We start from the raw sequence: 26,562 nt of genomic DNA, 5'->3' as shown, positions 1-26,562 counted from the left end.
CCTGTGCCCAGAGAAAAGCACCTTTTACGCACACCATGCCAGTGCGGTGCGCTGCCCTGTACCCACGCTCCCGCCCTCGGCCCGGTTTGCTGGGCTTAGCGATGCAGGCGGTGCAGTAAACCCCGTTTCGGGGCAGGGCCGCAGCGGGCAGGCCAGCGGCAGGCAGGCGGCCCACTGATGGTCCTTGTGCCGCGGGCACGTCCCCGTCTTCCCGCCTTTGCAGCACCAGTTCCGCCTCCCGTTTTCCCGCGCCTTTGGGCGGTGCCCGCCCCAGCCCCGCCCCCCGCCCTCGTTCCCGCCCCCCCAGCCTCGTTCCCGCCCCTGCTCGGCCGCCCGCCCGCTGCTCCCCGCTGCGCCTGCGCGCGGTTCCCGCGCCCCTCTGAGGGGGGCGCCGTAGGTGCGCGCCGTGCGCACGCGCGCCGTCCCGGAAGCCGCCCCTCGGCGTGGGGGGGCGTTGCGGTGGCATGGCGGAGGCGCGACCCGGGGCGGGTAAGCGTGGCTGCTGTGCCCCGCTCCGCTCCGGGGGCAGCCGGGGGCCGGCGGCGCGGGGGTGAGGGGGGGAGAGGAGGAGGAGGGGCGGTGGTGGCTCGCGGCGCCGCTGCCGGGCCGGGCCGCGTCCGGGGGCTGGCGTGGCGAGGGGCGCGGGCTGCGGCAGCACCTGTTGCCGCCTCCCGCCGCAACTTCGCGGCGCCCGCGGAGCGCAGAGCGGCCTGTGTGCGGGGGGGCTCGACCTGAGGAGGGGGGCGCGGACTTCCAGTCTGTGAGAAACGAACGGCAGAATCGATACAGAGAGCCGGCTCGGTTCTGGAAAACTTACAGCTTCCTGCCCATGCCTGCCGCTGACACCCAGCGGAGGGGTCCCGGGCAGCAGGGGGTGCCGCGGAGCCCGGGCCGCGCCGGGGGCTGCCTGCAGCGGGGGAGGGCGGCCGAGGGCCCCCGCCGGGAGCGCCGCAGGGTGGGGAAGGGCTTGTGTTCGTCCGTCTGCTTCTGCTGGCCCTTGGGCTGCGGGTTCAGGTTAACTTGGGCTTCACTGGGTGTGGCTGCGGCGGAGCAGCGGGGGCAGCCTCTCACGGCCCGAATTCCAGCCTCACGTTTAATGATTTACCGTGTGTTAAGGGCACGTCATGATAGAAGGACCCTTATGTAATCATCTCGAGCAGGTAATAGAAATCACTGTTGCCCAGAGTCACTCGTGATTATTTAGCGTTTTCATCGTGTCTGTTGATTTTCTTGCAGTCTGGGTAGACTTCTCAGGTAATCTGTTGCTTTGGGGTCACTTGGTGAGCTGACTCGTCTCGTTGTTCATAGAGTCATCAGGTTTCTGCCAGAAGGAATCCTGGACGTTTGTGGCTGGTGTGAAGAAAAAAGTATGAATCTCTGCTTTTGCAGCACCCTCTGTTGTTAATTCAGATTAGATTGTCGTTAGCCTGTGTCATAAATAGCATTCCCTATCTCTTCTATGTTCTTGGTAGTCTGGCTATCATGATGGAAAAGTTATTTGAGTTCATTTTTTGATGGGATGAAAATGGGTCCGCAGCTGCCTTGTGGGAAGTGAAATGGCCTGGGACATGGTTCAGAGAGCAGAGGCTGACAGTTACAGTAAAGAGAAGCTGGTGCAGGCCAAAGTCTGCTTGTCTCTTTATCTTCCATGCTGTCAGGCTGCAAGTCAGCTCTGGTCCTGAAACCTTTTGTACTGTCTGTATTTACTGCAATAAAGAAATAAATATACTGAGCTAGAAACAGTTTTACTGAAAAGCAGTAGATCAGTCTGGATGGTACACCATTTCTACATTTGCTTTATAACACTTAAGCTAATATGAATATTATCACATGGCATTAAGTTCTGGAGTTCATTCCTTGTTATGGTAATACATGCTATGTTAGGAAGAACTGTCTCATAGGCAACCTTTGAACTGTGCTTGTGCAGTATTAGGATGGGAACTGGCTTTTGCCTTGCACCTTTGTGGACAGAGCAAGCATATGCTTTTGAGAGCTTAAATATGGAAGAGATTTTGCTCTCAGGGTAGATCGGGGAAGTGGTTGAGGTTGAAGAATGACAGTTTGGGGTCATGGCAGATGTGCAGACCATCCAGGGTATTTTGCCAATAGTGAATGATTATTGAGACCCAGGGAACGAGTGTAAGAGACAAAGGGGAAAAATATAAGAAACAAGGTCATTGTAGAATGATTATTCACATTGATATACTTTTCTAGTTTCCAGTCCTATGCACATGGAAGGGACAGGTGGTATTTGTATTTAATAGGCATTAATAGATTTTATTTTTTCCATCAGTTGCTGTAATTACTGTTGGATGTGGTTTTGGGTTTTTTTTGTCTTCACAATGACAGCTGGGTCATTATACACAGTACAGTGCATCATTAAACTGAAGATATCGGGGAGCTGCTATAAAGCTGTGAGTAGCCCACTGTAAGGGTGAACAGGAAAGTGAAACCTTATGTTTATTCTCCTTATGCAAAATCCATTCTGTAGTAGGTATTCTGTTTGGATGATGAACGTACTTATGAAGTTGTATTTCTTCCCTGCTTTTATATTTCTCCTATACCATCTTGAAATGGGCTAGCTGAAAATTAACATTCTGTTGAAAATGTGGATGCACTGAATTTGGGCGGTAGCATAAAAGGACAAAACCAAAGCCCTGTGCACCAATACACACAGGGCTCTGACTAGCTTGGTGACCTTGGGGTCCTTGGTGGACTATGAGCAGACCATGAATCGGCAATGTGCCCCCTCTTTAAGGAAGGCCAACAGTATCCTAGAGTATGTTAGGAGTGTTGTCAGTTTGTCAAGGGAGATGCACATTTCCCTCTGCTCAGCACTGGTGAGGCCATGCCTGGAATGCTGTGTCCAATTCTGGGCTCCCCTGTACGGGGAGGACATTAGTACTAGTGCGTGAATTCAGCAAAGGACCGTGAAGATTATTAAGGGACTGGAGCATCCCTCATATGAGCAGTGGCTGAGAGAGCTGGAACTCTTCAGTCTGGAGAGAAGACTCAGAGTGATCTTAGTGCTGTGCACAAGTACCTGATGGGAGGGGGTGAAGAGTATGGGGCCAGATCCTTCTTAGGGGTATTAAGTGGAAGGACAAGGAGCAACAGGTACAAATTAAAGCACATGAAATGAACAGAAGAAAAAGCCTGCTTACTGTGAGGATGGTCATGTACTGGAACAGGTTGCTCAGGAGAGGTCATGGCGCCTCAGGTCTTGGAGATCCTCAAAACGTAGCTGATCACAGTCATGGGCACCTTGATCTAGCTAACCCTGTTTGAGCAGGGTATTTGGAGTAGATCTCAAGAGGTCACTTCCAGCCTCAGCCATTCTGTGATTCTATGGTAATGATGATTTTGTGTGTTAATCTTTCTCTAACAGTTTTTGGCAAGAGTTGTGGGAAGGAAGCATAGCTTTTATTAGATGAGCTATTACAGTTGGAATAAACAATATTTGGGCAGGCAGATTGGTTTGCATGTAAGTGGATTGCACTGCTTGAGCCTGAAACAGTGTAGCTTCTGTTTAGGAAGCAATCCAACCTTTTGTAAATCTGTGTTATCTCTGGAAATGGTGGGCCGCTGCAGGGGAATACATAAAATGATCAGAGAAGACAGAAAAGATCAAGCTTGGTGTTCTTGAGGAAGAGGTTTAAAGCTTTCAATGCTATGGGGAGAGCCTCAGGTTTTCATAATGCACCGTTCCTGTTGTTTTTTTGTGGTATGGTGTAATACAGGTACCTGTATTAAGACCTGCAGGAAGTGTCTTCCCTGTAACTTGTGCTTTGCATTCAGCTGGCTGGACCATCTCTTGTCTGGCTATGGGCAGTGCTGACACAATTACATTGTTGTGTATGCACTCTGTACTGTCATCTGTCTTTAGGTGAAAGAACAGGTTATGTGAATTGCTTTAAAGCTGAAGACATTTGTCCTGCAATTACCTTTGTCTTTTATTGGGAGCCAGTATATAAACTGAACAAATAGAGTATGCTGAGTTGGAAGGGACTCGGAAGGGTTATTGAATCCAACTCCTGACTCCACACAGGGGCAACCTAAAAATTACACCACATACCGAAGAGCATTATCCAAATGCTTCTTGAACATTGAAAGTCTTGGGGCCATGACCACTTCCCTGAGAAGCTTTTTGCAGTGCTTGACCACCCTTTCATTGAAGAACTTTTTCCTAATACTACCCAATCTGAACTTCCCTTGACACAGCTTTAAGCCATTCCCTCGGGTCCTGTGACTGGCCACCAGGGAGAAGATGCCAGCCCTTCTCTCTGCTCCCCCTTGTGAGGAAGCTGTAGACAGCAAGGAGGTCACTCAGTCTCCTTGAAGCTGAACAAAGCCAGTATTCTCAACTGCTCCTCATAAGTCATGTCCACCATGGACACATTCTAATAGTTTTATGTCCTTCTGGTATTGTGGAGCCCAGAATTGCACACACTGCTCAAGGTGACACTATTTTTGGTTGAATTTGAGTATCTCAATAAGAAGTGGTCAATTAAAAAAAGTAAGTGCGTGTCCAGTCAGAAGGACTGGTACTAATCAATGTTGTTTATTTAGTTCTAGTTTTGTATTGATCTGAAGTTTCAGAAGGAAAATTGGAGTTCCTTCTATCTGGGAGATAGAGTTGAATTCATTTAAGGATAAAGAAGTACAACCTCTGACATTTATTGTGGACTCCTATACTCGTATGTTTTTCTGGGTGGATTCCTTAAATACTTTTTTTTTAACTTTTATTCTTAATTATCAACTTCATGCAGTCTCTGCCTAATTGAAGTACATTTTTTAATGGCTCTTCAAAATCTAATTGGATGTAGCTTGCTGAAACTATGCTAAGAAATGTCACTTACTCATGATGTCTTTAAGTGGCACCTTCAAATGTCATTATTGTTGTCTTTATCAAAAAAGCATTGAAGTTACTAAATCTGGGGTAGTGGTCCCCAAAGTAAACTCTGTTTTTGAAGTAGAGCTTGTGCTTTTTAAAATGAGGCATGTATGTACTAGTTTTCTTTGTGTTCTTAAAAGTGTCCTTATCAAATAATTTTTCTGAAGGATAGTTCATGCAGACTACCCAACTTTTCTGGGGCATTTTGGCTCTGTCTGCAGTGAATGCTGAAGTGGTGTACTGTTATGGCAAGGCAAGCATGAAACCATGTGTTTCATATGCTTGGGTTTAATTCACATTCAGCATCTTAGGGATATTAAAATCTGCAATGCAACCTTTGGTTGCTTCTAAAGGTGTTGTGATTTTCTTTATTTTATAGAAGTACAGACTAGAATCTAGCTTTGGCCGTTCACTTTTTCTTGGGATTTTTGTGTATGTACAGGTAAAAACATGTCTGAGGAAACATGAACCAGTGTTAGCTGCTGATTATTAGACTTGTGTATGTATTTTGCTGTTTCTTGTCTTGCCAGGCAGAAATCAGTTTTAGTAGAATTTACCACTTTGGAATTTTTTTTGTAATGTAAAAGCTGACAGTAAGAATAGGAATCCTATTCATGGGTGATATAAAAAGTCCTAATGAATTATTCATATTTTGGAGGTGCTTTTAAATATCTGAGTCCTGGTTTCCCATCTGTTTCTTCAAACTTAATAGATTATTTGGAAAGTGCTTTAAAAGATACCACTTGCACGGCTAAATGTCAAGTCCTGGTTATGCTTCTTGGAGGCCATACTCAAAAGTTAATTTGAGTGTATTTTAGAAAGCCAGCATTTTAAAGCCATGTCCAGCATGTTTTTCTGTGTCAGTATAAGATAGTATATTGTACTGATCTACAAAGCATACTTAATCAAGCTTACTTACAGCATTCATTTGAAAGCCCTCTGCAGCAATTTGTAATTCATGCATGCATTTTATGTACCACATCTCATAACCAAAGAAACAATGGTCTTTAATAACAGAATACACTTTTTTTAGAGGCAAGCTATGTGTTTTTTGAAAAACATGTCTTTATAATATTAAGAAGCCATTTGGTTTACCTTGTTATATCTATCCATCAAACTTTAAATTTTAGGGTGCACAAAATAAATCTTAAACCAACTAATAAAATGGGTTGTTTCAAATAAGGTTTGTATGTAATTACAGGATCGCATCCTGTCTTCAAATCAAAGTATGTGAAACCATTTTAGGTAATCTATACTGAGCGACTGCTGTTTACATTATAATGTAGAAGGACTACAATCTATGTTTGTAGTCCTCTTTTTTTTTTTTTTTTTAGTGCTAGAAAACAAACGCAAAAGACTGGAAAAACTGAAAGTAAGTGTAGTTGTAGAAAGTAAAAATGACAACTTTATATTTTGAGTTCTTTACACAAGATGCATGTGCTGAAGTAAGAAAAACAGAACATTTCCAGGGAAGCTGCTTGCAGTCCAGATTCTTTCAGATGTATAAGCCTAATACTTTATACCTACTAGGGTCTGCAGTCCTAATGATAGAACAGAATAGTTCAGCTAGAAGGCACTTATGAGTGTTCAAGTCAGCTGCCTGACCCCTTTAGGAGTGACCAAAAGTTAAAGCATGTTATTAAGGGCATTGTCCAAATGCTTCTTAGAGGCTGATAGGCGTGGGGCATTGACCGCCCCTCATGGAAGCCTGTTCCAGTGTCTGACTACCCTCTTTGGTAAAGAAATGTTTTTCATCAAGTCTGAACCTCCCCTGAGGGACACTTTGTGCCATTCCCACCTGTCCTGACACTGGCTACTAGGGAGAAGAGCTCAGCACCTCCTTGCCACTGCCCCTCCCCTTGAGTTAAGGTTGAGTTTTAAGTCAATCCCCAGCTGTTTTGAAAGACGTCTGTCTGATGTTCTGTTTCAGTTGTCTGAAACTCAGGTTAGTATTACAGTTTTTAAAAAATCCCCAAGCACTTTGTATTTGCCATTTATATCTAGTATAATAATAATACGTGATGTTATATAGCATAGCATATGATAATACAATATTCTATGTTATATTAAGAACATATACTGTATTACAATATCTCAACATATTAAATGTAAGTAATGTAATATAATAATGTGTAATTATATATATGTATTGTCTTTGCAAAGAAAGTGATTTCAACTGTCTCTTTAAAAACAAATATAAATTGGGTTATGTGGTTAAGAACAATCTTAAATTTGATTTTAAATTCCTAACTTTTTGTAAGCTTAAAGCGTCGCTTCCATGAAGTTGTATGTTGTGGGGTTGGGTTTTTTTGGCTACCAAATCCCTCATAGTAGTAATAACCATTCCTGGAGGTTTAAAAAAACTTCTTCATTTGAAAGTAAATGAAATTCACTGAAAAATGTTAAAATGATTTGAAGTGTTCTGGTTTGTCCTTTCCTTCAAAATGTAAATTTCCACAATCTTTATTGAAAAGTTAAAATCATAGGTAGCTGAGAGACTCAGATAGCATTTGGCTTTTGGAGAGTCTCTTATGTTCATAGCCCAAGTGCTTGATTCTTTTTTTGAATTGTCCTGAACCAGGAATAAACTGCACCTGCCCTACCACCAGAGGTAACTTACCTAACCTGTGAAATGAGTACTACCTCCATGAAATTTTAGAATCCTCTCTTCTTTTTCACACTGCTGTGAAAAAAACAATCTGCTACAACCCGTTAGACTGTCCCTGACATTCACCTGATAATTCCTGTTGCGGGCAGGCCCCTCTGCCACAATGTGATATGAAATTGAGCCACATAGGGTTTCTAAGGTGCACCTCTTTCTTTTATCTAGAGACATAAAAACAACAGAGGATCTCTTAAGTAGAAATACAGTTCATATTGATGGCTTCGTAACAGAAAAGTACTTTTGCAAAGCTGCTCTGGGTAGTCCCTCTACCATTTGATATGTCTGTATGTGGAACAGTGTGATCAGAGTTCATGCAAGCATTTACTATTGCTACTCTTTGGCTGATGGATTTTAATTTATATTCAAAGTTCTGTGTAATATTAAAATCTTAGGATGTAGACATTTTATTTAAAGGACTCCTTCAGGTTCATGTGTGTATGTGAACATGCTGGGAAAAACTTGAGCACGTTAAACACTGATTATCACAATTGCATGTGTTATGCCTGTACAGTGCTGCTTCAAATGTTTTTCTTTATGTTTTTATATTCTTAACTCTGGGTCATCACAGTCTTTCTGTAAAGATGGCAAGAGAAGGTAACCTCTGCAAATCATTGTATGATTCAAATAGTTTTTCAAGACTTGTTGCAGTTTTTCTGTCAAGTGTGGGGCTGATTGAGCTCCTGGGTCTTTGCATGTACGGTAATTCTGCTGAAAAGAAATGTTTACTGTTTAATAGTCTTAGACATGTGTTTTTACTTCTTTAATTTTTAGGTGCATTGAATTTCAGTCCTGATACTGCTGATTCCACTTCAGGAGAAAGACAACCTACAGATCTAAACTGGGTGAATAAAGATAGGAAAGATCCTAACAGTAATCAGAATAGAAATAATTTATCATTTCCTAGTCTGTCCTCTGAAAGAGGTATAGATTTTGAAAGCTCTTCCACAAAGCATCATGGCTTTTGTAATCCAGAAAGTCAATATGGGAATTCTGAAGAGTTCCACCAATATTTTGGTGCCAGTAAAAGTTTGAAGAATCGCAACTTGCAAAGCCACAGGTGGCACAGATCAAGAAACGATAGCACATGTACTCGAAGTAAGATAAGGCAAAGTACTGCTGATGCTGGTCCGGGCGTTTCAGATGCTGCAGTAGTACCTGGGAGAAGACCACCTCTTAGAGGATACAGTGACTTGCTTTCCTCAGAGAGTGACAGGGAGGTACCTAATGCAGATAGCAGAGGAGCTAAGCCAAAGAAAACACATCTGATGCATGCATCTGGAAGAGGATTCAGGGAGAAGGGAAAGCAAGTACATGACCGGGAAAAGAGAGTGAGCTCTAAACAGAAAGCAGAGCTTTTTGAAAATGTTCCATCTTTGGATTTGACTCAGTCTGACTCTTCAGAATCATCTGTTGGAAAGGCATTCTGTGATGCACCTGTTGGTAGTGGGGATGAGCAGAAAGGCTACAATTACGTAAACAAAAGATATCCCCGGAAGCCTGTATGGAATAAACCCCCAGCAGAAAAGGAGTGTCAGAAAAGACGTGATTCTCACCGTAGTAAAAATACAAAAGTAGGTAAGAAGTCTTCTCTTGCGTATACTCCAAAAGATAAAAATGAGAAGAAGAAAGAACTCTCTGTTCACAAAAATGATGAAAACTTGACCAGTGAAATCAGGCATGAATTGTCCAGTTCTGTCAGATGTAATGGAAGAAAATTCCTGCTAAAGGGGGATCAGGCACCTGCACTTCATTTCAGCTGGACCCAGTACTGGAAAAAGCAAAGTGATGTACCAAAAAACAAAGAAACTCATACAGGTAAGCTTTCTAGACTGTCCTGTACTCCTGTATTAAAGATACGATCTTGAATAATTTAAACTGCCTTCCCATTTGAGTAGCTGAAGAAGCTTATGATTTCACGTCAGATCAGTATCCGTTTCAGAGGGCAGATTAAACGTAAATGTGTGGTTTCTGAGTGGAGACGTGTTCTGTAAGTTTACTAGGGAAGAACTGATTTTGTTTAAAGTTTTCATTTATTTTACTACCAAACTGCAAAAGATGGCCTGGTCAGGCACCCTGTTAAAACATGTATGTTGTGGGAGCAAAGAGTAAAATAGTGAGCATGCTGGACAATGGGACTTGAGAGGGACAGTCAGTCCTAAAACTGATTTTTGCAGAGTAAGTTTTCTCATGTTTTATGTAGAAGTAGGAAAATGTCAAATAGAGGAACTGTATTCTGGTTTTCTTGGTTGTATTTTTTTTTTCCAGTGGTAGTATCAAAAGGTAATTAGACATAGATAAAATCCCTGGGTACAATTTTTGGAAGTTGAGAATAGAAACATGTGACATTGACAGTGTAAAGCAGACCCACAGGTTTTGACTGTCTGAGTGAATTTTGTGCCAACTCATACCATTAGGGACTTAAAACATTAAATGGAAATCAGCTGAATCTCTTCAGTGCCACAGTGCTGGTTTCTGTTTCTAGCCATCTAGATAGCTTTTACTTACTGTTTTAGTTAAGCTTAAGCGTGCACTGAGAAAATAGTCTCATGTTATTCGTAGCACCCAGTAGAAGTATTTGTGTTTTCTTGCAATAAGGAGAGGTATTTTCCTTTTTTTTTTTTTTTTTGGCCTTTTACAGTTGAACAAGCACTAGGAATTATATTTAGTTGTTTTTTTGCAAAGCGTCTAAACCTCATCTGCTCTTGCCCGGAATAACAGAGATGGATAGACTAGCTCCTCTTACCTTCTCTGCGGTATTGAATTGTTTGAAGGTTTTGCTTCTCGGAGTCTCTTCTCTTTCAGAACTAAGAAAGTAGTAGCATAATCAGGAAGTGTAAGAGAGCTCCAGTCAGAAACTTCGTTCCCTTAGGAGAAACTCAAGGATCAAGATCTTCCTTGACACTAATTTAAATACCTTAGCTTTCTCACTTCTAGGTTCTACTTGAATTACAAAATTAAAGATAACTCAGTCTTTCTTCCAGTATTACTATTAAATAAAAATCATCATATGAAAGAAGCAGGAAGAGAAGTAGTAATCTTTTATAAGATACTTAAGGAACATCCCCCTCCAAAATGGCAGTCTTTCTTTGCATGCTATAGTTAGGAGCTATTTTGGAAGCAGTATCTGCCACTGTTTTCAGGGGACTGAGGCTGCGCTTTTTAAGTGTTTTATGGGACTGCTATCCTTTCTGAGTATGGTATAATTTTAGTTTTCTGGTGAAAAGAAGTATGTTTTAGGTGGGGATGCTTTCTTTGCAGCAGGTGATATTCATAGGGCACTGAAAGCAGAAATGACTCTTAAGTCTACTATCTTGTGGTGCTTGATGTAGGAGGGCTGGAAAAGAAGCTTGAAAGTGCTTATATCCTATTAAGGAGGGCAAAGAGTGTTAACACTTCCAAGTTTCCAGGCATCCATGGGCTTGCTTTCAGTCATGTGTGGTACAAGCACATTTTGAATTGATAAGTCATTTTTCTTCTGTTTTTTGTCCTTTGTCATGAGTTCTAACTTCGCTTGCATTGGCACCATCTAAAAATGGTACGTTTTTACAATATAAGCTTGTAATCAAGAGATTTTAAAATTCTGTGGACTTAGATCAAATAGCATTTCTAAGGTGTATTCTGTAGCCTTACCTTGATGGGAGAGTTAATCTGGCAGAACTGAAGTTATGTGGTGCCTCTGTTGTGCTTGCACATCTAATTGTTTTCGGGCTGTTTTGTCTTTCATATGGATTTCTTGCTTTATTTTCAAAGTACTTTTTCACATTCTCTCACATGGCTTAAAAGGCCCTGTGCTTTGACTGTTGTTTCCCAGTTACTCCACTCCTAAAGCAGTCAGTTTGAGGGGTTTATTTCTGTAATCCACGTACTTCACTGTTAATATTTTTGTGTGGTCTTCCAGGAATACTCGAGGATGGGGAATTAAATTTAATTTTGGCTGAAACTTCTGTAGTTAAGAGCTTTAAGCTTTTTGGTTTAAACTTTATGTGAAGGTAAATTTCCCATATACAGGGATCAGTAAAATCTCAAACTTCTGCCAAATTTAAAACTATTAACTTAATTCATAAGATCAGAATGATTGCTATTCGACAGGAATTATTGTTGCCATTTTTATGGGAATCTTATACTCTTCCTGCTCTGAGGCTAGAGAAGTACCAAGTATCAAATGAGAATCTTCAAGGAGTAAGCTAGTACCTTGCTTGTAGCCACGCAGGAAAAATAAGTTCTGTTATGATTTAAATGAAATCTTGGAATTCATTTTGAATTTTGTTTCTCAGCTAGCAGATGTTTGATGTACAAGTAACATATTCTGTTTGCAGGGTCATTGATTGAACAGCTGACCACAGAGAAGTATGAGTGCATGGTATGCTGTGAGGTGGTCCGGATAGTAGCCCCAGTGTGGAACTGTCAGAATTGTTACCATGTATTCCACCTGAATTGCATTAAGAAGTGGGCACGATCACCAGCTTCACAAGCTGAAGGTTGGTATTCTATTTTGCAGATGTTTTCTCTCTCAAATATAAATAATGCCATGATTCATGTGTTTCATATGTTGGAAAATGACTTATAAATATTGTTTAAGGTAATTAGTAAGCTGTAAACGAAGCAAGTTTTAAGTAAAAAAATTTTTTTTTCAGCATTCTTTGGATGCTTTTTATAATACTCCTAACTGTTTTGATTCCTTCTAGTATTCTAGCTAAAACTAGTTTTCAGGTTTGGATACATAAGTATAAGATTACTCAATGAAATCAGTACATCAAGATGCAAAGCTCTGTGGCTGTGTTCTGATACACCAAGAAATGTCTCATCCTCTCATATGTGCTTGACTGAGCAGTCAAACAGAAACAGCACTCCAGCCATTATTTGTCTGCTTTTACTCAACCACTTCTCAGTTCTGTTCTTTGATAAAGTACTCCTGAAATCTATCACTGGTGCCATGCAGTGAAACAAAATTCAGAGAAGACAGAGTTTCTGCATTTATCATTAGCTTAAACTGTTTCAGATTCTTTGTATTATATCACTTTTTGCAGCTTATACCACTACATGGTGCCCTCTGAACACTTTGGTGTAAGTTAAGGCTGAATTGCAGTCTCTGCTGTTTGCAGTTGTATGATATAGACACACTCTGAAGACCATAGTATTAATCTTTTCTGTACCCTGCTTGTTTAGCATTTACCATTCTTCCTGTGTCTTTCTGACTTTCTCTGGGCAGACTGAGGAAATAGTGTCAGCTGCTTCCAGGTGTTTGAGAGTTCTTGCAGAAGGGATTGGTTACAAAGTTCTTGGATTTCTGAAGTTGCATAGTCTCAGTAGGGCTGCTCATGCTTCATACTGGCAATAGAAAGGAAGTTAGAAATACCAGTACGAGATTTGAAACGTAAAGGCATCAGAATGTTTGGTTTTTGGGTAACTGAGAGTGACTACTGAGAACCTTTATTGCCTAGCTGTTTTTCAGTCATCTTCTTTGGAGTTCATTTTTCTCCCTGAAACAGCTTATTGCTTGATCAAAAGAGCATCTGCTTGTGTAAGGAAGGTTTTGCCTATCTGCCAAGACAGTGACCTTAGGTACTTGAATCCTGACAGCATTTCGAATAGCCATATCTTTTGGCCATTTGCTTTTCATATAAGAATTCGTGGACTAAATATGTGACCATTTAGGAGGGGAGTTGAGCTAACCCTTAATTGAGATTAAAGGTGGTGGCCTCAGTAGAACTGATTGCGTAGCTCCAGCAAGGATGCTGATGCATATTTCTTGACTTGCAAGGCCCTGCTACCCTATCTTGATTAGAACTTCTACAGAGTGTATTTGTTTTCTGGTGGCTTGTGTCAGTGTAGTTTCTACTTTTCAAGCTTTGTATGTTGAGGAATTCACTAGAACCCTGGCAGTAATTATTGTCTACCAGAAAAGAAATAGGACACTGTAATCTACCTAAGTTGTTAATTCACTGTTTTTCTGGAAGAGGAAAAAAAAAATTTCTGGACGTGATTTACTTTAAATCTACTTCATTTTGAAAATGTAATGAATTCCAGGAAATTTTACCTAATCTCAGCACTCAAACTTTTCACCGCTACATTTCATTTCCTGCCTAGTGAGAGTATTTTGTTCATAAGATCAGTTTTGAGTGTTCATTCTTTTATGTTTTGAAGCAGCTGAATGTTTCGGTGAAAATGTCCCTTCATTTCAGGTCTTACAAAAGCTCTGTTTCTATGACATGTAGTAGGAGGCTGAAAGTTGGATGAAGTTGATAACATCCTTGGTGGGGTATCTTCTCATATAGTTCTGTTTTCCAGATCAATAGTATGGGTATCTGTTATGTGGGAAAAGCAGGTGCAGATCACTTGGGGACAAGGCACAACATTCAGCAAGTGAAAGCTTTGGCTTCAGTGAAGGTGTAGCACTGCCACAATGGGAGCTCTGGGACACCAGGGCTAATCAAATGCAGACTCAACACAACAGAACCCTGCTCGGGAATGAAGCTCAAAGGAATGCACTGCAGTGCAGATTAACATGTTGTACAAATGCAGTGTCTTGTGTTGCTCATTAGTGAACTCACTGCTGTAATGCAGGTGCTGTTTTCTGAATTCCAAGGTCTGCAGCTGGTTGTCAGGTTGGCACCTGTGCAAAGGTGGGTGCAGATGAGGAGGGGAAGTGAACTATGCTGGGGTGGAAAGAAGGGAAGAACTATCCTAGGTTACTGTAACACAGTTTTCTCACACCCGACAGTATCTCTTTCCTTGGAGACTTTCAGGTATGTTATACTTAAGGTGTCTTCCCTCAGAGATGATTTTGCCTTGTCTTGATGGTCATCTGAAAAATGACTTTTAGTTTGGCCAAATCAAGTGAAAGAATCTCCTGATTATCATGGGGAGTCATAGGGCATTGCTTTATTCTTGGTCTGCTTACTTGTGGCTGACATCCATCGTTCAGAATTTCTACAATGTAGACTGTCAGCAACACTCAGAACTAGAGAACAGATTTTCATTGTCTATTAGAGATGTCCTAGTCAGGAGGAGGATGAGGAGCCTCTGATAGGCATCACTGCCAATATGTGAAAAGATTCTTGCCTGTAAGGAAGAACATAACTTTCTCCTTAGCAAGCTTTTTTTCTAACATTTTGAATAATTGGTGGAACGTGACCCATGGATATTCTCAGCTAAGGTCAATCTGACAAAAATGCCTGCATTGCACACAAGTTATTTTACTTTGTTATGTCTGTAAAGGGAAAATTGTTGTCTCTTGCCCCCTTCTTCCTCCTGCTTCTTTTAAAAACTGCTATGTCAGTGGTGTTTGACCTATGCCTTTATGCTGATGGAACAAAACATTAAGCCATTTACTCCCTTCTTTGCAGGGAAGGTGGTTTTACTGGCATTACTCATTTTGGTTGGAAGGGCCAGAGACATTTGAGTTATTACAACTGTTTCTGTATTCTGCCCCCTCTGCTGCCCCAACCCACTTCCAGATGAGCTTGTGGTCTGTACCAGTCTGGTATTGGCCTAAAAGATGGCTTCTGAGTTTCAGTGGTCTGAATATAAATCTACTTGACTATTTTTTTCTTTTTTCCCTTTTTACCTTCAGCCATGCTGTTCAAGGGCTGAAGCTGTTCTGTGTACTTTGGATATTACACAAACATTACCACTTTTTTTGTTACTGGGACAAAAGCTTTTAATTGTGTCCAGCTGAGAAGTCAAAGCAGTAATTTACTGATACTGATTATCTCATTGGAGAGCTACATAGCACCTTTTAGAAAGTAACATGAAACTGACAGTGTTGACTAGTATATTCTGCTATACCTGAGGTGATTGAAATCTTCTGTTTGGAGGGGGGGGGGGGTTTATGCACCTAGCATTGTATATATGTTGAATGCTGTACTGCTGCTTTTGGAAATGTAGCTTTTTAGCATTCACTCTTTATTCCAGCAGATGTGTTTGGATCCTTTCTTATGTAATCACCTATGACTCATCATGTAAAGAGGAAAGTTGCTTGTTTGAAACTGCACACAAAGATCCATAATCTGTATCTATAATTCCCCCCTTTTCCTACTCAAGGTTCTCTGGAACCCGTTAATCCTTTGCAAGTCTGGAAACTGAGCAGATTCTTCACTGTGCCTTTATGACAACAGGTATACAGTAGGAAGTGGCAGGGTTCTGGGCTGCTACAACAGACGCAGATTTTTTTGTGGCTGAAAGTGCTAGAAATAGGGATGCTTGCAATATGTGTGGGAAAAATAATTACAAGCAAGGAATCTTTATATCCCAGAAGGAGGGAGAGGATAGCAAATACTAAATTTATAAATGGCAGTGAGGTGTGTTTGATTTTGCTTAGACGACTGTTCTGGAGTCTTTGGATTTCTGCCTGCTTCACTGCTACTCAGTGAGAAGATACCTGAGAGTGGGATGTTGATTCTGTAGGGTCATCCTTCTCTCTTTCTTCAGTAATCAGGATTCGTAAGGAATGGTTACAGGACCACTCCTTACAAACGTGGATGTCAGGAGTCATCCTACAGTCATTCTATCCTTCAGTAATTGTGTCTGAATCCAGGAAGAAAAATTTTATATCTTGCATTCTTAGAGGAAAACAACTGCATGCCCATTGTGGGTGGAGCCACATCCATGTAGTTACGTCTTAAAGGAACCAAGGATAATCAATAATTAAGAAGCACAAAATATATCTTGAAAGGCTGTTCTACTTGGACCCTTACTATTCTCTAGAGAAGCTGTTTGTAGAGGACTAGACATCCTGCTCTGGGAGAGATGGCGATAGAAGAGGCCTTCTGAAGCTTACCTTCACAGCTTTTGACAAAGGTAACATGGAATAACAGTGAAAAAAATGTTGATAATGTAATAGTTAAGTATACTTTACAAAGTAATCCTGGAGGGAATCCCTTAGGGTTTAGTATGCTAGCTTTGGGATGAGCCACATAAGGTGCTGACAGCTTTGTCAGCAAATACTGCTTTCAGTCCTCTGCTGCCAGTTTTTACGTGTAGCTTTTAACACTTCTTTCTAAGATGTTTCTGTTAGTAGCAGTCAAAAAAAAAAATAATATATTGGTCAGGAAATGCAGATTCGTCTTGAATGTGAGAGTGTACTCCTTGAGTCACTGTCCTGCAGCTACTCAGCCCACAGTTGTACGGTGCTCTGCAGCAGTCTTGGTGGCACAGTGATACGAGCCAGGATGACAAGGGGCATGAATAAGCAACAAGTATTGAAAAGAATAGACATGCTTTAGATAGGCATTTCAAGTCTGTCAAGGCAGTCTGTACTCTGGGTAATTCCCAGTTGGTGAAAAGTCACCATTGTGCAATATGATGGTTAATGTAAGAGGTCTCCGTTTCAGTTGATAGTGAGCCTAGGTGTGCCTGTTGTCTTGTCACACATAGGGTTTTCTGCTTGCAAGCCCTCCTGCATTCATAACATGAAAATATCGTAAAACTTGGTCAGATTCCTTAATCACCAAGAACACAGCTTTATGAATTTACCAGCACAGAATTGATTGGGTAAGAGTGACAGTAAGAGCTAATCAGTTTATATATTTTTATTTTTATTTATATATATATACACATATAAAAAAACTCAGTTTCTTCTCCCTTTCCTCCTTTATGTTCAGTGATGCTCTCACACTGGTATTCTTCATAGCCAGATTACATACTGAATTTGGGAAACATCTTCATGGATGTTGCTTTCCTTAACACTGAAGTTCTTCCTTTACTGCTAAACAACACCCTCCTGAAATGCAGAAGCAAAAACCCTACTATTTAATAAAATACCAACTTGAAGAAAAATGTCCTAGTCAATAGCTAGGTATTGTCACCTTTAAATTAATTACAGTAGACTATTCTGGTTTATATATTACTAATTTATTCTGAACATGAAGCAATACTAAATTGGTCTTCTACAAGACATGTTAACTCAAACATGAGAGGACAGTGAAAAGAAAAATACAGGTTATGCTTAAGACTGTAGGTAATTATATTTTTCTCACCAGTTTCCCATGCTTTAGCACTTTTTTTCCTCATAGAAAAGTGTTTTCTTATCCCAGTAGAATGTCTTACAACAGAGTACACGATAATAGAAGAAAAAGTGGAATTTCAAAATTTGTTCTTGCTTCTATATAAAGTTGGAGCCTAGTTGCATGAAGTACCACTGCTGTGTTTATCTTGATACTGTGTAAAATGCATTTTTATTAACATGCTTTCTCACCACTTCTGAGTAAATGGAAAAACTAGTTTGGTTGCAGCTGTGGTAAAAAAAGGTGAGAGCATTTATTCTAGGTTTGCAAATTAGTTCCTTTATTTACTTCTAAGTCATTTTTATCTTTAATTTTTTTTGTCTACAGATGGTAATAGTGGTTGGAGATGTCCAGCTTGTCAGAATGCTTCTACGCAAGTTCCTAAAACTTACACTTGTTTCTGTGGTGAGTTTCTTGCGTGCTTTTGTGAAGAAAAACGGTTCTGTCATTTTGATAGTTGGATTTTTTTAATTTGGAATTCAGTATGGCTGCTCATTTGCTGACATCCCTGAAATCTGACCATGTTTAAAACTATTGACACTGGAAGGTGGCTGCACAGAGAATCACACATTAAATTGTAAGTGATATTTTCATATCACTATGTAAAAAGAGTGATTTTTATAGAATAATGATAATTTGGGCTGCCATCTTACAAGCTTTTTTCTGTCGAAGGACTGAAATAACCTGCATGTGTTATGTCTGTCTTTGTGGCAAGATACACCAAAATAATACACAATTCAAGCATACAACCATCTAAACCTTTAAAGTGATGTAGCAGTTTCATCATTTATGTTGATCAGGGACACGTACAGGTTAAATAGGAAATAATATTCAGACTTTTCAGACCTTTTTGGGTACACATTTAATAAAAGTGGTAAATGAAGTGAGTATAACATTCACTAAGCTGTAAATATATGACAAAAAGGGAGAAATTATGTTACTTAATTGGATACATGCAAATAAATTTTGTTTGGAATTTACACTTTCAAAATTGCTGTTGATATTGTGTAGCTTTCTTTTCCTTAAGTCTGAGTCACGGGGAAGTTTCACTTCCTACAAAACAGTGTTTTGGACTTGAGAAAGGCACTGGGAGTCAGTGAACTTGCCCTAAAGAACATTGGCTTATGTTGTAATAATTGACATTTTTACCTAAAGTTCTCTTTATCTAAATGTGTCAGTGAGTCAGTTAAGAACAGTGCAATCCAGGTAAGACAGTTTTTGTATGACAATGTGTGGAATCTTATGAGTATAGAGATAACAATTCAGTTACATTGGGTGTTTTGATTCCAAAGGAAAATGACACTTTTAAGACAGGTTATCCATCTGTTAAACAGGAAAGAAATTCTGCCTAGGCTTAAAGACTGTTTCATAGTTTTGGGAGACCTACAGTAGGAACCTTGAGTTGTCCTTGGGGTTAATATTAGCAGAGCACCATGTTGGAACATAGGACTTTAATCTGTACTGATAATTTTACATTAATGACACAGTGTTTGGACACCACCAGTTGCTTATGCAAAGCTATCTTCCATTTGATGCAAAATACTAACTGTTTGTTGGGTGTGGTGGTGTGGGGTTTTTTTTCCACCATTCCATGAGGAAATTCCTAGCTTGCTTTTCTTCTGAGTCTTCCTTTCCTGGGTATTCAACTAGTTAATTGAGGCTCAGGTGAAAAAATGCCATTTGTGGTGTTTATTTGTGTTTTCCTAATTTGCTGCTTGTAGAATATGCAAAGGTGTACTAAAAGAGTTAAAATTATATAACCATGTCACCAAAAATACATTTTCTTAGTCTTTTTAGTTGTTGGCTCAGTTGTTTTATTGTTAGTTTAATTCACCTCTTGCAGAGAGACAAATTAGGTTTGCATGTGTTAACCGTGGCAATTAACTTTGACCCTGATGGTCATCTCATGCACTGAGCTGTGGGATTTGCTAACAGTATGTCAGTTTAATTAAAATACGGTTTCAGCGCTTATCTGAAGTACAGAATACTTGAAGATAACATACTGGATTTGTGTATTCATCAAAATATCAACCTTTAATGTTTAGATTTATGTAGAGTCTGCTGCTTTTTAGAGAAATTACTTTTATACTTAGTCATTTCATTTGCCCATATTCTGCATCACCTTCCCAGCTAGATCTTACTTTCTGGGAATGGTGTCTTTTTTTTCTTCTGTGTTGAGGCAGCAAGGGAGTTTCACCCTTTGTCTCATTTACTATGCAGCCTGACCAACTAAAGAGGACTTTTAATTTTCTTACATTGTATGAGTTTAATTTAATGTAAAATACCAAGTACCTAAGTGCCTGCTGAGAGCATAGGAGGAAAGAATCTTCTGGAGCTTGATATTCCAGTAGCACTTACTTATAAAGAAGTTGAGTGTATATATCATCACTGAAAATGGAGAAAAAGTAAACATGTGGTGTCATCTTGTTTTTCAAAGAAGATATTGTAAATACAGCTTTTTCTGGTTGATGTAGTATTTTTCCCAAATTTAGTATTGTATTCAAGGCAATAAATATGTTTTTGTCTTTTGATATGGTTTAGGTAAGGTGCACAATCCTGAATGGAATAGAAATGAAATCCCACATAGCTGTGGGGAACTTTGTGGAAAGAAGAGACAGTGTTTGGACTGTCCACATCTTTGTAACATGTAAGTAAATGTTTATCATATGAATATTGAAATGATCTAGAGAAAGTTTCTGAAGACTGTATTTGGATATTTTTTGACTATAGGATATGCTCGGGGCTGTATTTCGTTTATAGCTCATCTGAAGCCTGGAAGAAATGAAGGCTTTTTTTGCATTTGTATTTCTGAAGAGAGTTCATATGAGAGAATGAACAGAAGGTCAAGAAAAATAGTTGTAGCAAGACTTCCATCCATTTTAGGAACTGAACCAGCTGCCTGGCTTGGTTTCAAGAACTTTCATTGATGCAGAAAAATAATAGTCAATGGAAGTGATTTTAAACGTGTATCCAGTGGTCCACCAGATGTTCTAGGTACTGCTTTTCCTGTAATAGTGTTTGTGTAAGTTAATCTAAAAGCGGTGGTACTTTGTTAAACTGAAGGACTGCTTACTTCTATCCTTTCTTTCTTTTTCTTTCCTTTGGCTTGTAAGCTGTTGAGGATAAGAGGGCAATATGTATTTAACTATTTGTTGAGACCACTGAGTGGTTGAACCAGAATCCCTCATGGAGATCTTGGTCAGTATACATAACTTGGATTGTTTTTGTTAACATTTATTAGTATAAATCAATGAGAGGCAAAGAACAGCAATTCTGGTTTTAGTTCTGGATATTTTCCTTTAGATCTTTTTTTAGCAGTGTGGTAGTGTAATATTGATAAGGTTAATAGCATTAGGTGAGTTTTTTCAATGTATAAATATGCGTGCTAGTCAGAAAAAATAAATTATGTTGTTCCTACTGTATCTAGCTTCATTTTTCAAGTATGGAAGTTGGTCTGTAATGCCTATTCATATTTCTGTTGTGAAAGTTCTAATAGTCAGAACCAATTGTTTCTGCTGTTGGTACACAATCAAAAACTTCAGTCATTCCAACAAATAGAACGGTTTGGGTTGGAAGGGACCTCTAGAGATTGTCTAGCTCCCACCCCCTGCCACGGGCAGGGACACCTTCCACTACTCCAGGTTGCTCCAAGCCCCATCCAGCCTGGCCTTGAGCCCTGCCAGGGATAGGGCAGCCACAGCTGCTCTGGGCAACCCTTGCCGGTGCCTCGTCACCCTCACAGTAAAGTAAATTCTTCCTAATATCTAATTTAAATCTCCCCTCTTTCAATCTAAAGCCATTCCCCCTTGTCCTATCACTACATGGCCTTGTACAAAGCTTTCTTGTCGGCCCCTTTAGGTACTGGCAGGTGCTCTAATGTCTTCCTGGAGCCTTCTCTTCTCCAGGCTGAACAACCACAGCTCTCCCAGGCCGTCTCCATAGGAGAGGTGCTCCAGCCGTTTGAGCATCTTTGTGGCCTCTGCACTCACTCCAACAGGTCCATGTCTTTATGTTGGGGGGCCCCAGAGCTGGACTCAGTGCTGCAGTTGGGGTCGCACAAGAGCAGAGCAGTGGGGGAGAATCCCTTCCTTTGACCTGCTGGCCATGCTTGCTTTGATGCAGCCCAGGATTCAGTTGGCTTTCTGGGCTGCAAGTGCTCATTGCTGGGCCATGTTGAGCTTCTCATCCCGCAGCACCCCCAAGCCCTTCTCCTCAGGGCTGCTCTCAGTCCATTCTCCGCCCAGCCTGTGTTTGTGCTTAGGATCACCCCAACCCATGTGCAGGACCTTGCACTTGGCCTTGTTAATATAGATTGTCTTCAGATTATCAAATAGATAGTCATTTCACACTTCTAGCAAAATTCTGAGTTTTAGTAAACCTTGGAAGAACTTTACTCCGAACTTTTATTTAACGTGTTCTGTTTTAAACCAATTTCAACATTTTGAATGAAAGATTTCTGTACTCTTTAATACTTCTTTCCCACATTAGAAATACTAGATTTCTTTTCAGACTCATTTAAGAGCTACAGCATTTTTCTTAATTCATAAATCATTTTTGCTGTGGTTTGTAGCTGATACCCTGACTCAGCAGAACACTGATTCTGTTGGAGCCCAGCTGCTGGTCTTTATCTCAGGAGAGGCATATATCTGTGGAGGACTTTTTGGCCCAGTCAGAGGTAGATTCCTTAACTATGAGAACTAACTGACTGCAATTTGCTACCTGAAAGACTTTCCTATAGTGCTTGGAAGAAATAGCTGCTCTGTTGGAAGAAAGGTTTGTCGGAGTCAAGAAGACGCTCAATATGAGTTATGCATCTTGCTCAACTTTATTAGTTTCTAACGCTACTTGTATAGAACCGATACACATGCGTATTCATAAAGCAGAAATATAATTGGTTAGTAGTGTCTAAACGCGTGCAGTTCTCACACCCCTAATTATCATGACTAAAATAAGCATTCTATCCATGTAGCTCATTGTGTCGCTGTGCTTCAGCCTTGTAGTTTGTTACTCCCTATTTTCCCATACCGCTCCCTATCTTTCTTGGCCCTGCACCTGCTTTCCCAGCAGCTGTAGCTTGTTACAGCCACGGCCTGTTGGCACAACATAATTACTTGGGCTCAGGATTCAAGAATAGCTCAAGGCTACCCTTCTTGTTAACTTCAGCACAGCAACTTCAGTACAATTCTGGTTACAGGCCTATTCTGATACCAGGCCTGGATTGTGCAGATCTTCAGAGATTCTAAGGCCACGCTTCTGCAGCCATTCTTCTACAGTGCTCTTTTTTTGTTGTGGTTTTTTTTTTTTTTTTCCTTCTTTCCTTTCCTAGTCTACAGCAGAGGCTCAGTCTGGCATTCTCTTTTGGGACATCTTCTGAACAGTGGAGGAAATACTTTGCCTCTTGCAAGCTAAAAAATTTGCAGTCCCTGGTAGTCTGATCTTTATCAAGAGCTGTGAAAATTGGGATGTTTTAAAGTTCCAATGTGCTACCAGTTTAAGTGTAGCAAATTCAAGAGTGTTACCATTCAACTTGTTGCACTTGAGTAAAACCATGCTGAGATCGTCAGTCCTGGAGGTACAGAAACAGCAAAGGTGCAAATCAAAATAAGGGGTGGTTTTGGCACTTTTTGACTTGTGATAGTGATCTGGTGGGTAATGCACTTTCAGCGTTGGTGTTACCCAGTTTTGGCCATTGCTCAGTGTGTGCTGGATACTTCTTCCTCCCATGTGGGAATCTTGGGTATTTATGAGGACACGCTGCCTCCATCTGCTATATCAAAAAGCAAGTAAAAACCTTGTTCCCTCTTGCTGTATCAAGAAGTGGTGGAGTTAGAGATGTGGAGCTTTATCATCTGAATGCATCTTTGGTAGTCTATCTTACCAGCTCCTTCCCACTGGACAGCCTCAACTGCTCTAGAAATCTGGATCATAATCTGTATCTGGGCAGAATTTTTCTTAAAGAGAGCATTCAAAGGTGGACTTGTTGCCATCAGGGCCAAGAGTGTTTCATGGTTTTTGCTTGTGTTGAGATGATCTTGGAACTCTTTTTTGCAAACACTTGTTTCTTTGGATTGTGGATCTGCTGTGTGCCTTTTTCCTCTGCTCTCACAGGTTCCCATAAGGTTTGAACCATAAATGCCATTTTGCTCACTGAGATCCTAAATCTCAGATCCTAAATCACTGAGACCTCCTGCCTCACAGTGTGATGGGACAAAGAATCCTCTGAGTTATTCCCGCTCTTCAGTCGTATGTGACTTTAGTTAATAGTAGGGATGTGTCCATTGTTATGGGCAGTGGAATGAGTCTAGTGCTGGTGTCTTGAGTGTCGGTGTGGCGTTCTTGATGTTGCCCCTTCTGCAGTATTTAATCCCATCTATTCTGGGAAACCCTTTGCTGTTGATGTGGGACTCTCATTTAATAAGTCTGGCTCCATGCATTGTCTTAACGGTTGAGCAGACCCCTGTGTCTGTAGTCCATGAGGCTCTGACAGAGCTATCTGGATGAATCCCTGTTCATTGGTGCGACTTGAATTTGAGTCTTTGGAAACCTGCTTTTTGAGTCAGGGGGTTCTTGCTTAGTTTCTTACTTGTCTTTGTGGCTGTTGCATCAACAGAGTATGGAAGATTTAGATGCTTATAGCTATTCTCTGCTCTTTATATCAGCATGATTTATGCAGTGTCTAGCAACAGAACTGGAATTGCAGTATTACCTGAGATTTCAGAAACCACACACTTGTATCTGCAGTGCAGCTCTCTGATGTGGTGCTACCAGAATGAAACATTATCCTCTTTTGTCCTTATAGCAGACTGTCCTGGTTTCAGCTGGGCTAGAGTTAATTTTCCTCTTAGTAGCTGGTGCAGTGCTGTGTTTTGGCTCTGGTGTGACCTATGTTGACAGCACACTGATGTTTCTAGTTGTTGCTGGGTAATTTTTACACGAAGTCAAGGGCTTTCCAGTTTCTCAGGCCCTGCTAGCGAGAGGGCTGGAGGTGCCCAGGAAATTGGGAGGGGACACAGCCAGGGCAGCTGACCCAAACCAGCCTAAGAGGTATTCCAGACCATAGGACTTGTACTCGGTATATAAACTGGCAGGGGGAGGGTTGGCTGGGGTGGGCTGATCACTGCTGAGGGACTGGCTGGGCATTGGTCATCAGGTGGTGAGCAACTGTATTGTGCATCACTTTATTGTTGTTTTTTTTTTCCCCTCCCTCCTTCTCATTATAATTAATATCGTTGTTTCCCCCCCCCCCCCCCTTCTAATTATTACACTGCTCTTATCTCAACCCTTGAGTTTCATATTCCTTCCTGATTCTCCTCCCTGTCTGTCTGGGGGTCTGGGGGGTGTGGTGGTGGGGAGTGAGAGTGCAGCAGCCGTGTGGTACTTTGTTACTGCCCGGGGTTAAACCATGACCCAGAGAAACTTGTTCTCATTGCTTCACATTAGGCTGCTTGTATTTGCTCCTTCTGCCATATAGATGAAACGTGCAGAGTATGGGAGGTGGTGTATAGGTGGTGGTGGTCTAAACTTCGGGCTCCCTCCTCCTGCTTGCCTTCTGTATGCACCCTGTGAGGTGCTAGGCTTTTGTGAGTGATGGTCTGCTGTGGAGTGAGGGGCCCTGAGGGCAAAGTGACTGGTGATGTCATCTTCTGGTGGTGTCAGTTGTGCTGTTCCAAGTGCTGCTTAGGTGGTTATGTTATTCTTAATGTAATATGAATTAGCAAGTTTAAATGGATCAAAGTGGATTAAGATAGCTGAGCATCTGTTTTCCCTTTAAAACTGAGTAAGCATCAGACTTTTGTGGCTGAGGAGAAAGAATTGGATTAAAACTGGGGAAAAGGTTTGGATCTAAAAGTAAAGAGATTAGTTTAAAATTGAAGTGATTAGTTTTATCAAGAAAACATTGAAAATATGGGGATTTTCTCCCCTGCTGTGCTACCTGTGTGGGAAATGAGACCTTCAATTAAATTGGAAGGTGACAAATTCAGAATACATCAAATACATTCTGCCTAGGCAGGGCATCTCCTTGCAAGAAATTGATGCAAATAAGTAACAAGATTCAAAAGAGAACAGATCCTGATATGGGTAATAAGAATGTCAAGAGCTGTCAGCATCACATAGATGCTTTTGGAAAGAATATTAAAGCTCATACCCTGGTTAAGAGAGATTAGGATGACAGCCAGGTTCAGGCAAGAAGTGTGGTGTGTGTGTGTGTCTAATTGGTCATGGTTTTCTACTTTGCTGTGGTAGACCATAATTTTTGAGGTATTTGTCTTTAAGCAATGTCTAAAATGGTGTAATGAGACCTATGCATCCTATGTATTTTCAGTTTGAATCAGAACTATGTTTTCTTAGATTATGTGACCTTGGTGGTTATGGCTTTCATATGATTTAGCATCTCTTTTATACTTGTAAGGTATGTCTGAAATTGGTACTCAGATTTTTAAAATGAGCTTACAGAGGTACGGCAATTCTTAAGCTTGTTGCCTGTAACAAGCTTACGCCTGTGTATTGATCCCCTTTATAACACTGGAATGATTTTCTATTGAAGTGGTACTTTGGTTATTCATTTATGTTTGGGGGGGTTTTACGCGCGCGCACACCCCCTGGCCCCACAGATTTCTTTAATGGTTGGCCAATTCCCAACTGTATTTAATCTATCTGACTTTTTTCTTTTTTAAAAAAATACAGATGTAATTGTGTTAATTTCCTTTACATGGTATAGAGTTTGGTTGGATCTTTGTGTGTTGTGTGGCACTAGCTAGCCCATTTTGGTGAAAATGAGTGAGGGTAATTTATACTGTTTTAATAATAAATCTTTAATATTTGCTCAGATTTATTGAAATAGGTTTGTAGCCTTTTATATAAACAGCTTTTTTGGCTAAGCTGAGCAACAGGCAAGCCACTGTTTGAAAGGGGAATGCTTTGAAAGTCCTTTGCTAGTGAGCTGTGGCATTCATAGCGCTTCACAAAGTGAATTCTTTTCACGTTGTTAGTTTAAATAC

General features: G+C 40.7%; 1 protein-coding gene across 2 annotated transcripts in view; it reads left to right on the top strand.

Annotated features, from left to right (window-relative positions):
- Positions 1-387: 387 nt before the first annotated feature.
- The window catches only part of NFX1 (nuclear transcription factor, X-box binding 1), a 75,125-nt gene continuing 48,950 nt past the window's right edge, over positions 388-26,562 (top strand). For both annotated transcript variants that reach the window (XR_005827376.1, XM_040590271.1), the window contains exons 1-5: positions 388-489; positions 8,331-9,374; positions 11,876-12,037; positions 17,891-17,968; positions 20,105-20,210. Coding sequence is in view for 1 of the 2 variants with exons in the window: in XM_040590271.1 (XP_040446205.1) it covers positions 465-489; positions 8,331-9,374; positions 11,876-12,037; positions 17,891-17,968; positions 20,105-20,210 (1,415 nt within the window). In the remaining variant the exon portion in view is untranslated. The remainder of the gene's footprint in view (positions 490-8,330; positions 9,375-11,875; positions 12,038-17,890; positions 17,969-20,104; positions 20,211-26,562) is intronic.

The sequence above is a fragment of the Falco naumanni genome, chromosome 4, assembly GCF_017639655.2.
Source record: "Falco naumanni isolate bFalNau1 chromosome 4, bFalNau1.pat, whole genome shotgun sequence".
NCBI classification, from domain to species: domain Eukaryota; kingdom Metazoa; phylum Chordata; class Aves; order Falconiformes; family Falconidae; genus Falco; species Falco naumanni.
The sequence above is the reverse complement of the archived record's forward strand: the minus strand, read 5'-3'. Positions and strand labels throughout refer to the sequence as shown.